The sequence below is a fragment of the Ovis aries genome, chromosome 21, assembly GCF_016772045.2.
Source record: "Ovis aries strain OAR_USU_Benz2616 breed Rambouillet chromosome 21, ARS-UI_Ramb_v3.0, whole genome shotgun sequence".
NCBI lineage: Eukaryota > Metazoa > Chordata > Mammalia > Artiodactyla > Bovidae > Ovis > Ovis aries.
The window spans coordinates 43,717,145-43,734,018 of record NC_056074.1 but is presented as its reverse complement, the minus strand read 5'-3'; the positions used below and the strand labels follow the sequence as shown (position 1 = coordinate 43,734,018).

General features: G+C 55.2%; 1 protein-coding gene across 12 annotated transcripts in view; it reads right to left on the bottom strand.

Moving 5' to 3' along the window:
• The window catches only part of ANO1 (anoctamin 1), a 192,726-nt gene that overhangs the window by 24,223 nt on the left and 151,629 nt on the right, over positions 1-16,874 (bottom strand). For 5 of the 12 annotated variants that reach the window (XM_042238202.1, XM_060404121.1, XM_027959875.3 and 2 more), the window contains 7 exons: positions 10,771-10,853; positions 8,397-8,408; positions 7,732-7,803; positions 5,375-5,452; positions 4,334-4,408; positions 897-1,098; positions 634-745 (listed from right to left, as the gene is read on the bottom strand). In XM_042238202.1, the coding sequence (XP_042094136.1) occupies positions 634-745; positions 897-1,098; positions 4,334-4,408; positions 5,375-5,452; positions 7,732-7,803; positions 8,397-8,408; positions 10,771-10,853 (634 nt within the window). The remainder of the gene's footprint in view (positions 1-633; positions 746-896; positions 1,099-4,333; positions 4,409-5,374; positions 5,453-7,731; positions 7,804-8,396; positions 8,409-10,770; positions 10,854-16,874) is intronic. The other 7 variants (XM_027959877.3, XM_027959880.3, XM_060404122.1 and 4 more) reach the window with 4 other exon arrangements.

Genomic DNA, 16,874 nt, shown 5'->3' with positions numbered 1-16,874 from the left:
CTGTGGGGTGTGCGGCCGAAGGTCGTCTGAGAGCCTGCTCCATTGCTGCGGGTGCTCTCAGGGGGGCCTGGGCACCTTGGCCCAGCTCCGGGACCCTGGGATGGGCTGGTGGCCGTGGCATTTGTAAATCGCATGATGCTGAGCATGGAGACTCTGGGAGGGGTTCTGGGATCTGACCGGCCAGGCCCTGGCGGGGGCGGGGACAGTGGGGAGTCATGGTGGGTGGGCCACAGGCCCCTAGAAATCCAGGACAGCTCCAGAGGGTCAGGGTGTGGGGTTCACTCCACCACTGGCCCAGAACACCAGCGGCTGCCCTTTCATGCCTTCTCTGGCAGCCCTCACCTCCCCAGTGTGGGAGCCCCTGGAGCTGGCTGCCTGGAGCCCCTACTGTCTGGAGTCCCCAGCGCCTGGGGTCCCTCCTCCCGAGGGTCCCTGCCCCCTGGGGGCCCTGCAGGAGCCAGGTCTTTGCCCGACTGCAGCTGCAGCTGGAGCTCACTGACTGCTCTGCCTTGGGTGGGCCTGGGCGCCTCCTGCCTGTGGGGAGACGGGGGTGGGGGGCAGGAAGCCTTCTATCGGACGGGGAGGAGCGAGCTAGGGAAGGCGGTGTGTCTGAGTCACCAAAGCAGCCCCTACCGGCCTTTGAAGAAAGCCACGTAGAAGATGGGGGTGTAGGAGTTGACGAACTTGAGCAGGAAAGCCTTGAAGATCAGCCTCTCCTCAAAGCTCTTCTCCGTCTTTGGAACCTCTAGAGGGAGTGAGAGGCAAGCTGCTGAGCCACTGCCCTGGTCCAGGCGGGTCACTCCACTTGACCATCAGAGGGGCTGAGCGACCAGTCCAGGGCCCCACGGCAGGCAATGTGCGGCCGCCTGGCTCTGGGGCTCGGCCAGGGCGCTCACCTATCTTGGTGAGCCATCTGGCTATGCAGCCGTACACCTCGTCCAGGAGGATGATGACCACCAGGTTGATGATGACTGCGGTGGCCGTGACCGTGACCCGGATGTTGGACCGCACGGATGGGGAGGAGTTCATGGCCAAGGCAGCGGCCGTGGAGATTCTGTAGATGATGACGCCAAGGACGATGGCGAACGTCACGGCGATCTGCGGAGGGAGGAGGGACACCGTCGGCTGGACCACACCCTTTGGCTCCCTGGGCCCTGCTGTCCCCCACCTGGGAGCGCTTCAGCTTCAAAACAATGACAGGCATTTCTTGTCACCCACTAGATGCCAAGGGCTTTACTGGTGTTAATGTCACAGATGAGTGAGGGGCCAGATTCTGTTTTACAGAAGAGGAGACTGATGCTCAGAGAGGTTGGGTAACCAGGCCAGATCACCCAGCACACGAGCTGGGGCTTTCCTGGCGGGTCCACCAAGCCTGGAGTGCACGGCTCTGCAGCTGCCTGCTGTGAGAGCCATGACTGCCTTGCCCACTGTCCCCAAGAGGATGGCTGCAACCCCAGTAACTGGCTTGTGCGCTGGCAGGCTGACTCTGGGGTGGGCTTTGCCCCAGCCTGGGTGATCCTGAGTGGAAGCAGTGACATTCTCGATGCTGTTGTGGGAGGCACGTGGGGCATGTGGTGGTCTGGTCTCCCTGGCAGTGCTGCAGGCCTGCCTGGGTCAGATGGATGGGGTCCCTTCTCCTGATCTCTCCAGAAGACCCCCACACCCCTCCAGCTCATCCCCCATCTTGCCAAACCCACCGTTGCCCCAGAACGTTTCCTAAAGCTTGGACTGGCAGCTGCTTGAGAGACAGGGGTGGGCACTGGCTAGGATGATGAGTCTGTTCTGCATGGAGCTGTCTGTCTGCCTGCCCGGACTCCTCTTCCTTACCCTCAAAAGCCCTGACTCACCTGGGAAGACCCTGTCTGCACCCTGTCCTGCCCTAAGGGTGAGGACGCCTGCGCATTCCAGTCCTGAGGCAGTCCTGAGGGTGGAGGGCGGCTGTGCAAGGCCGTCACCCAAGCCCAACTGCACCGTGCCCTCTGCGTACCCTGGCCCCTGCGTCTCACTTTCATGGAGGGTGTGCAGGGGACCTGCCCTTGCTGAGACGGCCCCTCGTGGCTCCCAGGGGCTCCCAGGACAGCCCTGGAGGGCAGGGGCTGCGCTGTGTGCCTCCAGGATGCAGCTTGGCAGGGCTCTGCCTGCTTCACCCCAGAGAAAGGCCGCAGTGGTGGGGATCTCAGGATGCTCCTATTTTAAATTTCCGGCTAGTGACTCCACTGCTGCCCACGCCTGTGAGCAACTGAATGGCGACCACACCCACCCATGGAACGTCCACACCCCACACCACACCCCGAAGAACGGGCTGCCCTGTGGAGAGGTGTGGGTACCACTCCTGCCAGCTCCCGGAATGAGGGCTTTCCTGGAAACTCCCATGCCCCTGCCAAGAGGCCCCACCCCACGCCCAGGGGAAGGCATTGCCCTGGGCTTGGAGATGCCCCTCCTGCCTTGTGTGGAGGTGTAGACGGGGCACTGGGCCTGCAGAGATCAGCAAGGTGCCCCTTTCCCTGCTGGTGTCCCCCCATGACCACCTTATAGCTGTGTCCCCTCCTGGGTGCAATGCCCGCTCTGGAATGAAAGGGCCTCAGGGCCGGGGTTTGGACACAGTGTTCACATGGACACCTTCAGGACCAGGAGCATGGGGGCACCTGGTAGGTGGTCAGCTGCTATTTGTTCAGAGAATGAAGTTCCTGTGTCCAGGACAAGACTGATGCATCTGTCATGGGGACCCCAGTCCCTCAGGGTCTGCTGGCTCCCTCACCATTATCCTGCCTTTGCTGGGAATGACACTGTGCCCATTTCCCAGTCTCTGTGTAGACAGGGCTGGCCAGCACAACGCAAGCACTGGTGTGGCAGCCCTGTGGCAAAGCACTTTCAAAGAGGGGCTGCCTCCACTGGCATCCATCTTCTTCCCCTTTATGCCTGGAAAGTGGAGGTGATGTTGGAGGTGGGGCAGCCATGTTGTGACCAAGAGGATACAGGCAGAGACCAGAGAAGTCAGTGCCTGTTGGAATCATGAAAGTGCTGGGCCAGCCCTCCACTGCCTACACCTTGATTCTTATTACGTGAGAAACTCAAAACTCCCTGAAGACTATTCACAGAAGTGACATGAAACCTGAGGGCCCCTGTCCAAACTTGCCGTGGTGCAGAAGGGCCCACAGCCTCCCACCTCCTCCATCCCTGTGCTGGACCTTCTGATTCTTCTCTGCCAGGAGGGGCTGAACCTTGGCGCCTGAGTCCCATTTCCTGCACCCCGTCCCCTGCTGGGGAGCTCTGGCAATGCTGTGGGCAGGGCCCGCATTGTCCTAGGTGCCCTCAGCACCACTCGTGTGTCTGGGACACGTGTCCCAGCGCTGGGCCCACTGCCACTGGAGTCATCTGCAGGCCCAGGAGCCCTGCACACAGCGGCTCCACAGTCCTGGGGGCCCCACTATGGGTTTCTTCATATCAGCGATGTCCTTCTCAACACTGTGCAAGACGGTGAGAGGAAGCCGAGTCCTCGCTCTGCTTCTAACTACTCAGCTTAGAGGGCCTCAGCTGCTGCCCCTGACACCCAATGGAAGAACAAGCCCACCTGCATGTCTCCAAGTTCATGGAGAACAGCGAGGGCCTCAGGGTGGACGGCCAGCCTGGCATACGGCCTGCGGAGAGGGAGAGACCTCTGGCCTCTGTGTCCTCGCCAGCAAGTTGGAGGGGGGGGACAGGTGGGTGTGAGCCCCTCAGGCCACTGGGCACAGCCCAACCCTCGGTCCACAGCGGCCATGAGGGCCCCCCACAGGGTCGGGGGCTAAGACCCTAACCTAAAATTCCAGGGATGGATGAGGGGATGGTCATTTCTACAGTGACCACAGCTGGCGCTGACCTGTTGGGGAACATGGGCTGAGGCCTTCCAGGGATGTGGCCCAATCACCTGGGCATTAAAGCCTCCAAAGAGAGCTGGCCGTGTGTTGCTGGTTTATTCAGACCCTCAGGGTCCGGATGAATCTGGCATCACAGACCCGTCCTGACTGTTGTCCTGTCTCTATGTTATTCATTTCGTGGCCTTCTCTAAAACCCCTCCGTTTTGTCTTAAATAACACCTGTGAACTCCTGGGTGTGAACGACAAGTTACCTACATGCGTCACTCTCAGAACAGAAGACGTGTGTCAGGGACTATCCCCCAGGTGTAGGGAGCCCCGGGGGTCACTGTAGAACCCTGGCCCCTTCCCATTTTAGGGTGGAATTCCCCCACCCCTGCCTGCCTGGGATGAAGACAACTGCCACGTGGATGGCTGACTCCATCCAGTAAACGCCGCCTGCCTTGGTACACGGCCCCCCTCGGCCTCCCGGGACTCACCATGAAGATGATAGAGACCAAATTGGTGAAGTAGGCGGGGAACCGGTCTCTCCAGGTCAGCTTCACCTTGTCCGTCTACAACACGAAACAGGGCTGGGTCAGCAGTGGGGACCATCCTGGTGGACAGGTGTGTGTGTGAGTGTGTGTGCACGCGCACGTGTGAGTGTGGGCGTGAACAACGTGGACCACAGAGACACGGTGGGAAGACACAGAAACCCTGCAGGTGATGGATGAATGCAAACATCCAGGCTTTATCCCTGATGAAAGGATGCTATGAAATGACAGGAATAATAGTTGTCTACAAATGTGAGTCTTCTCTGTACAAGGTGTGATGGCGCCAGAGGCTTTTCTAAATGAAACGCTCAGACCGACCCTCCCCCCTCATTCCGGGAGAAGCCCGGCCTCCGTCTCCTGGCTGAAAGTCTCATCTGCACGGCAAGAAGATCTAAGCTGTTTTCCTCCACCACCCAGACCATAATAGTTATTTTCCTTTGCAGAGCAAGTTGAGACAAGCCACCAGCACTACGAGTTCAAACGCTGCCCGCCGCGTAGCAACGGCGGTCGGTGGGGACACACGGCCCCAAAGGCTCTGGCGCAGGGACTGCGGAGTCTGGAGGGACTGAAATAGATGCTTGTCACTAACCTGGGATGTTTCTAGAATGGGGTGGATCTTTAACGCAAAAAAAAAAAAAAAAAAGCATGGATGAGGTCAAAGAATGCTGGCAGGCCTGACCCCTGAGGCCACGCATTCCAGGGAAGGTGGCATGCATGTTAATGAGACCAGGGACCGCTGGCAGGCAGCTGTGGCAGGCACGATTCACAAGCCCCAGAGACAGCCGAGCTCCCGCCCACCACCCCACGGTGGCCATGCAGAGACACCTCGACACGTCACAGCCCAAGGGTGCGGAGGAAGGCAAAGGAGCGTGGATGTGGATGTTAACACGATAATACAGCAGTCAAGAGTCGGCTGAGGAGACACAATGAACTTTGGTTCATCTGCACACATTGAAGACGCGCGACGCCCGATGACACGACATGTACCAATTTCACCCCCGCCATGGCGGTCTTAACCCTCTGCCTCCACTTGTTTGTGGGCTCCTCCGGAAGGTGCCGGCGCTTCTGGGGCGGGTGGAGGGAACAAGAGAGCACCGTGGGGTGAGACCGCGGCCCAGGTCCCCGTTGCCCCCCGGGGAAGCCAGTGCCTCCCTGGCTGTGCGGCTGCTGGGGCTGAGTCAGGCTCTGGGCGTCTTAAACCCATCGGGGACGGCAGAGTTCCACATCCTAAAAGAGCGCGTGCGTGCTAAGTCACTTCAGTCGTGACCCACTCTGTGACCCTATGGACCGTAGCCTGCCAGGCTCCTCCGTCCAAAGGCTTCTCCAGGCAAGAACACTAGAGTGGGTTGCCGTGTCCTCCTCCAGTGGATTTTCCCAAGCCAGGGCTCGAACCCACATCCCCTGTATTGGCAGGTGGGTTCTCTCCCACTAGTGCCACCTGGGAAGCCCATTCTAAAAGAGAGGCTGCAATGAGGTAGTGGAAACAGCCTGGAAGCTTGGCGGGTTCCGCGGGGCCCCCTCGCCAGACGGCGACCGTAGTTCAGACGGTGCATCTTATGTAGACGCGGGTTACCCTGCACATTTGACACCAACGTGCAGGAAGCCACACTCTGCATCCTAACACCCATGCAAGGGGGGATCTCTTATTTTCCCCCTAAACGAATTTGGTGCCATAGTCAGGAGAAAAAATTAAAACCACTAAGTTGGGAGACAGTGAAACGGTGGAAAAAAATCAAGGGTATGGCCCCCTGGAGGCCTTCAGGGCCTGAGCTCACCGTCGGAGGCCGGCGAAAATGAACCCCAACCTTTCCTGCTCTTGTGGTCAGAGAGCTCGGGTCCAAGCCAAGGAGCTGGGTGACAGGGAATCGGGGCGGTGCTCCCGGCATGGCGCAGAGCTCGGGTTTGGGGGAGCCTCTGACTTCAGTGGATGTGATGCGGGCCACTAAGCCCCTTTTCCCTTAGGAAGAGGTGCAACCTCATCCTCGCTCACACTAGGAGAGGCCGCCGTAGAACTGTGGGGTGGGCTGCCTGGGGGTGCAGATGGCACACCTCAGGTGGGGCGCGGTGGCCCTCAGCGGGGGCCTGGGGGCTTCAGAGCAGCAGCACCTACGCCTCTCCCTTTAGGAGGGGAGCCACAGCCCGGGGAGAGGGCGCTGACGGAGCTGTGGGGTCAAAGGCACAAGGCGGCTCCTCCAAGGGCAACGGGCACGCAATGGGCAGACGTTCTGATGGGTTAAATGAAAAGACGGTCTCCTCATCACGGTGAAGGCTCATGCTTTTGTGGTTATTTCCTCTGCACCCCCGGTCCTGCTTGGACACCGAGTTCAAGGACGTGCGCCCGCTTTCTGGCTGCGGGGGGCTGAGCTGGGCTCTCTTTCTGCTATGGGAGCCGGGGTCTGAGAACGGGTTATGCTGCACCCACTTTGCCCACCCCCTGTTGGGGGGATTGTGGTAACTGGAACCCCTGGCCACGTTGTACCAGCAAACTCTGTCCACGGAACACAATGGTAAGAAAAGACAAAGGCAGGGGTTTGCGCTGGTTGCTCCCAGAGGCCAAGGAACGCCAGGGTCTGGAAAGACCACTCTGCCCTTGTTCCCGTCCCTACAGCGACTGACCTTCCAGCCTCAGAGAGAGGTTGACAAGGGCCTGTGGGCTCTTGCCCCATGTCATATTAAAAAAAACCCCTCCGATACAAAGAACAGCCGAGCATCCCTAGAGGGCTGTGACAGCATGCCTGTGAACGTGACTGCCAATTTAAACGAGAGGTTCTGGGGAGAAGGGAGGGCATTTATCACAGACTAAGGAAAGGTGGCGGCCTCAGGAGGATCACAAAAACACTGCTTTCTCGTTCTCGTCCTCTACGCGTGAGGCAAGGAGCTGGCCATCCGCTCAGGGGCCCTGTTGGGGCAAACCCTTCCATCCATCAGTCAGTGCAGAGCATGAGGGCTGGACAAGACCATCCAGAGCAAGAAAAGCTGCAAAACCACTTGGTTTTCTTGATGTTGAGGTGTTGGCTGAAGTTTGAGGTCACCCTCAGGACAGCAGGGGGAGGCTGACCTCTGGCAGGGTGTGGCAAATCTTCCCCCAACCTCTGCCTGTTTTTATAAATAAAGTTTTATTGGAACACGGCCAGACACATTTCACCTGTTGCCTATGGTCGTTCTCCCCCCACAAGGGCAGAGTCGCTGTGACAGAGGCAGGGAGGGCCTGAACATGTACTCTCTGCCCCTATCTGGGGGCCGCCCCCTCCATCAGCGCAGCATGTGCTGACCCCTGGCCTGTAATGCTGATGGACATACAATGCTTCACTGCTGGGAAAGGCAACTGGCAGCGGCCACCATACCTCTTTGTTTTTGGATTCTTTCCTAAGAGACTTCTCCAGAACTCGGGCTTCATATTCGGCTCTGGGATGATCCTGTGAAAGAAACCAAGTCAGCGAGGAGTCTTGTGAACTGCGAGTCTGCGACCCTTAACAGGAGCACGTGTGGCAAATTCACCCCTGCCATTCCCTCAGGGCACCCGTTGGGGCCAGTTCCTGTTTGCACCATTTCCCATTCAGAGCTCCCTAAATGAGGTTCATCCAGGTTTCTCCCCGTTGTTGGGAAGCCCAGCCCACTGGGAAGGCCAGAGTCAGGCTCCGTGGTCCTGGAGGTGGGTCAGTCTGCACTAGGCTACAGCCTGTCCTGCAGCCCACTCTGAACACCCAGCCGTGAACTGGCCCCTGGGGACATCCCATCAGGAGCCGCGGGGTCAGAAGAGATGGCAGTTAAGTGTCAGCAAGCATGGGCAGACCAGAGGCACCGGGCCTCAGGGGAGCCCAGAGCAGGTCAGCGAAGGGCACTGGAACAGAAGAACGGGGGTTAAGAGAGACCCGGAGGTGGGGGAGGAAGCAGAGACCCCTGCCCGCCGTGGAAGAGGTACAGGGACCCGCTCAGCAGAAACAGATAGAGCAGGTGTGCCAGAAGGTCCCTCTCCCAGGAGACAGACGAGTGACAAAAAATTCCAAACCTTGACAGCCTCCTTCCGGGAACCAGAAATGTAAAACAAAACAAAAAGATTTCATTACTTGTGTGTGTGTGTGTGTTTTTTTTTTTTTTTTAAGAAAAAAGTCCTCTTAGAGGTGATATTCTTAAAAAAGCGGGATGAAGGCAGATGGACGTGGGTGGACAAGGAGAGCTTGCCAAAGGCTGATGCTACCCTAGGGTGACTGCGTGTGTTACTGTTTCTGCAGGTGGAGTGTTCTAGGCGTTCCTGATGGTGTGCTGGGCTGAACTGTCTTAGGCTCAGGAGAGGAGACTCAGGCCAGATGGCTGGGCACAGGCTTCCTTCTGCTCCGAGAGCAGACACTTGGGGTACATGTCATGGAGGGGCTAGCCCTCTGTCTCAGGTGACCAGCCCCAGAAGAGGCCCTACCCAGTGTGGGGGGCTCACTCTCGGGGACTCATTCTCGCCCCCCGGGGCCCACGTCCAGCGCTCTGATCACCACCCCACTACCTAGTGCCTGAGTCATCAGGGTGAAGACTTCATGGGACAGGTTCCCAACAGGTTGAACTGTCCCAACCCCAAGGATGTCATGAAAAGCACATTCTCAGTCTATCCCAAATTAGTAAGATGACACTAACCCTATTTGAATCTATTGAATCTGCTCTGGCAGAGAGCTGACCTGGGGCCCTCCATGGGGGATGGAGCACCCGTCCCATGCCTATCTCTGCACCTAAGGAGACACGTGTCTCGCTGGCCTGTCAGCCTTGGCCCCGCCATTTGTGAAACAGCACGATGAGGCCTGCTGCCGGAAGAGGTTGAACCTGGAGGTGGGAGGCCAGTCGGGGGCACTCACAGCTGTCGGACCCCGCTCAAAGTGCTCTGTACCTGCTGACCTACCAAGACCCCCTCAAACTCTACTCTTCTACCCCTGTTTGTGAGGACATGAGGCGCAGAAAGGGTAAGCAACTTGCCCCAGGTCACACAGCAAGGGTGATGCTGAAACAGGACAACCTGGTCCTGGAGGTCATCTTGGCACCACGAAGCTGGTGCCTCTTCCAGCAAACTAGCGTGTCTGTCAGCTCAGAACCCACACAGCTACACAGTTGACTGAAGAGTGATCCACCAACTCAGTCCTGGAGGTGGCACGTGTGTGGGGACATACAATAATGAGAGAAGTCGCTCAGTTGTGTCCGACTCTTCGTAACCCCATGGACTGTAGTAGTCTGCCAGGCTCCTTCGTCCATGGAATTTTCCTGGCAAGGATACTGGAGTGGGTTTCCAGGGGATTTTTCTGACCCAGGAATCGAACCGGAGTCTCCCACACTGCAGGCAGACTCTCTACCATCTGAGCCACCAGGAAGGCCTAATATATGTGAAGTGAAGTCGCTCAGTCGTGTCCGACTCTTCGTGACCCCATGGACTGTAGCCTACCAGGATCCTCCGTCCATGGGATTTTCCAGGCAATAGTACTGGAGTGGATTGCCATTTCCTTCTCCAGGAGATCTTCCCAACCCAGGGATTGAACCCGGGTCTCCCGCATTGTAGACAGACGTTTTAGCGTCTGAGCCACAGGGAAGTCCAATATATAATAATAGGGATATATTAATATATAATATAGTAATACGGATATTTAAAGAGATGATGAAAGAGGCTTTCACATTACAATGAAAATGCACGAGTGGTTTCTCTTTAAAAGAGCTGAGCAAAAGATTCCGTAACACGAAGCCCGGTCAGCATGGCCAAACCTAATGGCTCTCCTGTTCGGGGGATCTTGTTCCTGTTCATTCCCTCTCATCCCACAGGGATTCTGCTGGAGCTGGCAATTCAGGATGGGGCAGCAGCAAAGCGTCTCCTGAGCAACCCCGGGGAAGGGGGTTCACCCACCACTTCAGTGGCTGTTCAACTTGGAATGCCCCTCTCCTGGCACACAAAGATGCCCAGCACATGGCTTCCCTCTGTTAGTGAAGGATCAGTCCCACACCTTGGCCACGCCTGACTGCAGGCTGACAGCTGGCTCCGGGAATCGCAGGTTTGGCACTCAGGGTGAAGGCTCATGGCCGCCTCTGGGGACTCAACCTCGTTGGTTGCAGCCACCCCCTCCCCAGACCCGTGGTGCGGCTCCCAGACTGGATGAGATCAGTGTGGTGAGCCTTGGCCTGCATCCCCGACCACATTTCTGGGTGGTGTGTCCGTGTGAGCATGGAGATTTAAAACATTAGAGCAGACACTGAGCAGTCACCCTGGCAACCGCGGGGGATTCAGACATCAGGGACATGAACTGAGCAACAGACAGGGAGCTGCCTCGCCTGGACTTTACGACCTAGTGAGCTCCCCCTCTGAAAGGAACGGGGTGGGGGTGGGGGAGGACACAGGGGGCGCAGCTGCTGAGCCCACTCACCTCCTCCTCCTCGAAGCCTGTGAGGTCCCAGCGGTAATTGAGCCGCATCTGTTTCCGCTTCCAGTGCTCCATGAAGGTGGCGGCTAAGGGCAGAGAGGAGAACCAGGTGGTTAGGGGCTCAGAAGCCCCATGATACTGGGTGACATGAAAGCATTCTCCCCTCCTGTACCATTTGGAGGGTGAGGGCAACAAGTACTGGACCAATATTAAACTGTTCAGTTCTCCCACTGACTCTGAAAGGCAGGGATGGTCTATTGCTCATTTTACAGATGATGAAAATGGAGGTACAGGGAATCTGAGTCCCAGGCAAGCTTACTGTGCCAGCCGGTGAGGGGCCTGGGCAGGATGGTCTCAGAACTCGTGTTCTTGACCATCCTGCTCCATTGATCTTGGGGACCCCAAGTCACAGGAAGGGGTCCTGAGATCAGGAGGAGTGCAGGGTGAGCCAAGGCCACTCACTCAAGCTTCAAGCCCTACAGGTGCTCTGCCTGCTGAACTGTGCTCCTAGGTGCTACGCCCTGCTTCGTGTTCCCAACAGAGTAAGCACAGTCCAAATGCCGCCTCCTCCAGGAAGCCTCTCATCAATTCCCTCAGTGACAGGAGAAAACCAGCTCTTCCTGGGACCTTTCATGCTCATGGTGCCCGCGCCACCTTCCATTATAACTCCTGTCCCATGTCCTGTGGCCTCTCTGGGGTGTGTGGGCAGGGATGGGGTCTCGGCTTCTGGGTCCTCCACAGAAAGCCCAGTGTCTGGCACAAAAAAGTGCCTCAAGGGTGCTCACTGAATGCACAGAGGGCTTGTAAGAGCACACACTTGCATCTTGGGACACCACTGACTGAATCGTTCTTCATTAATGCTTCCACCCAACACAGGAAAGTCAGCAGAGTCTGGGTGTTGGAAGAATGATATGCGTGACCATAACGGTAACTAGAGCTCTGGATTCTTGCGCTGTTACGCGGTAGGCACTGTTCAAAGAGCCTGAATACATGAAGTATTCAGTGCAGTTCAGCCCCTCAGTCGTGTCTGACTCTTCGCGACCCCATGGACGGCAGCACGCCAGGCCTCCCTGTCCTTCACTATCTCCCAGAGTTTGCGCAAATTCATGTCTATTGAGTCGATAATGCCATCCAACTGTCTTGGCATTAATCTCATTTAAACCTCACAGTGATCTTTGGAGGGAGATGCTATAACGTACTGCCTTTTACAGATGAGGAAACTGAAGCTCAGAGGAATTAAATGACCTGTATGATGAATGGTGGTGTCAAGACAGAAACGCAGCAAGAACTTCCGTGCAAATTCCCTGGTGTCATTCTTCACTAGGAAAGAATGCAGGCTTTGGACCTGGCAATAAGTAGGCATGAATCTGACTCATTCCCTGGTTCAGAGAACGTGCCCACCCATTAAGGTGAGGTGAGAACAGTTTTGCACATATTTGCACATAATGGGTAAACGTCAAGCATCAGCTACCACCCCAGCCAGGTCCAGCCAGGAGACAGGAACCTCTTAGGCCTTTTGGACTAGGGTAATTTCATCCTGGGACTTGGCCACATAGATAGCGGAAGAGCTGAGACAACAAGCAGGGGATGGTGAGACCACCCAGAGATCAGCAGCTGCAAGAAGCTGCTGCCAATTTAGGGGCGGCGGGACAATGGGAGCCCGTGTTACCAGGGCCAGACACTGGAGGTGCCCAGAAGCAGCCAGGATCACGGAGGGAGGGGCTTTCCGGTGAGAGTTAGAGCCACCAAGGGAAGGCAAAGCCTCTGCCAGAGATGTTCCTGGAAGCACGGAGAGAGAAGGAGAAATACCCTGGTTTCTCTCCCACCTCACTTCTTCGGATCCCCATCGGGGCCTCCCATTGGCCGACAGCAAGGGAGCCTGGGAAATGTAGTTCCCTGAGACACAAGTGCTCTCTCAGCAGAGGCATCGTGGTGGCGGGGACTCCGGGAGGAAGCATGTGGCCAGTGGGGCAGGCCCATCGGCAGCCTCCTGAGAAGGAATGTGTGAGGATGTCTCCTTCCGCCTCTCAGCGTGTCCTTGGCTCACTGCGGCAGAGGGCCCTGGTCGGGGCCGTTCCCATACCCCCTCCAGTTCTGGAAGGCCTGCCTCTCCTTCACTGTGTTTTGACAGCTGTGTCTCTCTGGCTTCTGCCTGCGCATGGCAAGGCCTCCTTTGCAACCTTGGGCTGAGCTGGGGAGGAGAGCTGGCTCTCTGCTCAGCAGGGAGCTGGCCCGGTTACGTCCCCTGGCCCCGCCCTCCCCCATGCCTCCCCGTTCCCAGGCTCACCGACCCCCACCTCTGCCTCCTAGACCTCCGCTCTTTCCACTCACCAGCCTGCAGTGTGGTAACCTCCACCTTTTAATGAGGACTCATCCTACACCATGCTCTGTGCTAGTGACTTACCAACATCAAGAACCCTCAAAACAATGCGATGCACTCGAGAATGATTTCCACTCACACCTTTACACGTGAGGACAGAGGCTCAGAGGATTGCATGCTCTGCCCAAGGTCAACTGCAGGTTAACAGCAGGAGTGGGGTTTGAACTGACTTCTACTTGACCCCAGAGTCTACCCTTAACCATTATATTGACTGACCTTCTGCATGTTTAACATTCTTTAAAGGAGTAACAATTGTAGTTGTAAGTCTGATGGTTACAGCAAAAGTTGTATTGCCATTTTATGGATGAGGAGACGAAGGCACAGACAGGGTAAGTAATTTGACCAAGGTCCTACAGTTAGGCAGCTGGTATTGAAACCCAGGCATTCTTGCTAGAATGTTACTGTAAATGTCTTCAGACAGATACAAAGGCCCTCTCCCAGGAGTATTTGCAGTTTGACCAGGACCAAGGCTGGACCTGAGGCCACAACCTGGTAGCCAAGGAGTCGGTGCCTAGACAGCCCTGTTGGCCTCAGCTATGTTTAGGAAATGCAGATATTTTATATTAATCGTGGGCTTCTCGTCTCTCCTTTAAAAGTCTGAAGCCTCTTAAGCCAAGGTTTGGGCATGCCTTCTCTGCTGGGCTGCAGACCGCACCATGCTCTATTGCCTGGGCGGACTGCGTGGTGCTGAGTTTGTCACACTTCTGCTCTGGAGCAAAGAGGTGGGGCTGCGATGTTCAGGCTTGGCCAGCGATATGAGCAATGGGAAAGCCCACACCAAGCTGGAGGCAGCCCCAAGATCTCAGTTCATAATCAGGCATGGTGAGCAGTGTGAAAAACCACCTGCTACTGGGCCAGACCTGATAGAGCGCCTGCAGAACTGCGGACGGAGGTGCGTGACACTGTACAGGAGGCAGAGATCCAGACCATCTCTGAGAAAGAGAAGTGCCAAAAGGCAAAACAGTTGTCTGAAGAGGCCTTACAAATAGCTGTGAAAAGAAGAGAAGTGAAAGGCAAAGGAGAAAAGGAAAGAAATACCCATTTGAATGCAGAATTCCAAAGAATAGCAAGGAGAGATAAGAAAGCCTTCCTCAGCGATCAATGCAAAGAAATAGAGGAAAACAATAGAATGGGAAAGACAGAGATCTCTGCAAGAAAATTAGAGATACTAAGGGAACATTTCATGCAAAGATGGGCTCAATAAAGGACAGAAATGGTATGGACCTAACAGAAGAAGAAGATATTAAGAAGAGGTGGCAAGAATACATAGAAGAACGATGCAAAAAAGATCTTCATGACCCGGATAATCACCATGGTGTGACCACTCACCTAGAGCCAGATATCCTGGATGTGAAATCAAGTGGGCCTTAGGAAGCATCACTACGAACAAAGCTAGTGGAGGTGATGGAATTCCAGTTGAGCTGTTTCAGATCTTAAAAGATGATGCTGTGAAAGTGCTGCACTCAATATGCCAGCACATTTGGAAAACTCAGCAGCGGCCGTAGGACTGGAAAAGTTCAGTTTTCATTCCAACCCCAAACAAGGGCAATGCCAAAGAATGTTCAAACTACCGCACAATTGCATTCATATCACACGCTAGTAAAGTAATGCTCAAAATTCTCTAAGCCAGGCTTCAACAGTAAGTGAACCGTGAACTTCCAGATGTTCAAATTGGATTTAGAAAAGGCAGAGGAACTAGAGATCAAGTTGTCAACATCCGTTGGATCATAAAAAAAAAGCAAGAGAATTCCAGAAAAACATCTACATCTGCTTTATTGACTACCCCAAAGCCTTTGACTATGTGGATCACAAAAAACTGGAAAATTCTGAAAGAGATGGGAATGCCAGACCACCTAACCTGCCTCTTGAGAAATCTGTATGCAGGTCAGGAGGCAACAGTTAGAACTGAACATGGAACAACAGACTGGTTCCAAATTGGGAAAGGAGTACGTCGACACTGTATATTGTCACCCTGCTTATTTAACTTATATGCAGAGTACATCATGAGAAATGCTGGGCTGGATGAAGCACAAGCTGGAATCAACATTGCAGGGAGAAATATCAATAACCTCAGATATGCAGATGACACCACCCTTATGGCAGAAAGGGAAGAACTAAAGAACCTCTTGATGAAAGTGAAAGAGGAGAGTGAAAGAGTTGGCTTAAAGCTCAACATTCAGAAAACTAAGATCATGGCATCTGGTCCCATCACTTCATGGCAAATAGATGGGGAAACAGTGGAAACAGTGGCAGACTTCATTTTTTCGGACTCCAAAATCACTGCAGATGGTGACTGCAGCCAGGAAATTAAAAGACGCTTGCTCCTTGGAAGAAAAGTTATGATCAACCTAGACAGAATATTAAAAAGCAGAGACATTACTTTGTCAACAAAGGTCTGTCTAGTCAAAGCTATGGTTTTTCCAGTAGTCATGTATGGATGTGAGAGTTGGACTATAAAGAAAGCTGAGCGCCGAAGAATTGGTGCTTTTGAACAGTGGTGCTGGAGAAGACTCTTGAGAGTCCCTTGGACTGCAAGGAGATCTAACCAATCCATCCTAGAGGAAATCAGTCCTGAATATTCATTGGAAGGATTGAGGCTGAAGCTGAAACTCCAATACTTTGGCCACCTGTTGTGAAGAACTGACTCATCTGAAAAGACCCTGATGCTGGGAAAGATTGAAGGCAGAAGGAGAAGGGGACGACAGAGGATGAGATGGTTGGATGGCATCACCGACTCGATGGGCATGAGTTTGAGTAAACTTTGGGAGTTGGTGATGGACGGGGAGGCCTGGTGTGCTGCAGTCCATGAGATCTCAAAGAGCTGGACACAACTGAGTGACTGAACTGAACTGGGCTGGGCAGAGGTGGGAAGGAAGACGAGAGTGCTTCCTTTGCAGCTGTGTCCCAGCAGCCCTCCCTCTCTACGGCAGCTGTGTGGACACCTGTGGGTCCTGCTGAGCTCCCATCCCTTCCTTTCGAGGGGCCCAGTGATGGTCTCTTACATCACACAGACGTAACTCGATGTCTGTGTCAGGTGCTGGGTGTGCTGGGCGACCTCCTTGCATCCAGCCTGCAAGCCCTTTGCACAGATGGGTAAACTGAGACCCCGAGGAGTCAGGTGATTGGTTAATACACAGCAGAAACCTGGGTCTAGGACTTCTCCCCACAAGATTGGCTGGGATTAGGTGCGTGGCTTCCCACCCACATGAGCACAAGCCATGTGCCAAATGTGGTCAAGGATACTAAAGACAAGAAGAGAGGCCCTCGACTTCAGGAGCCACACAAGGGGGCCGAAGAAACAAGTTCACATCCCTAAATCCAAGCCCAGAAGGCAGTGCAACACAAAAGACAAGCAGTGAAGCGCGAACCCAGGCCAGGGTGCGAGCGGGTGGCTGAGTTTCTTCCTGCAAACATGTCTTAACGAGAAGCATTAGGTAAAACGCGTTCTTGTAGAGGGGCCCAGAGGTGGCAGGCAAGCGACGGACACTGGGTCTTCCTCGGATAGAAGCAGGTGTGGGCTTGGCCCGGGATCGCCCCCCACCCGCCAGCCTCAGTCTCCGTGTGTGTACCATGGGCTTGATAACAGTGCCCGCTGTGTGGCCTCGGGTGGGGCATCCGCATGCTGAGGGCTGGACAGAGGAGCAGCCCTATGACCTGGCCCACCTGCAGGATCTCACCACCTCTCATTAAGATGCTGACACAGGGTTGGTCCTGTATATACAAAGCA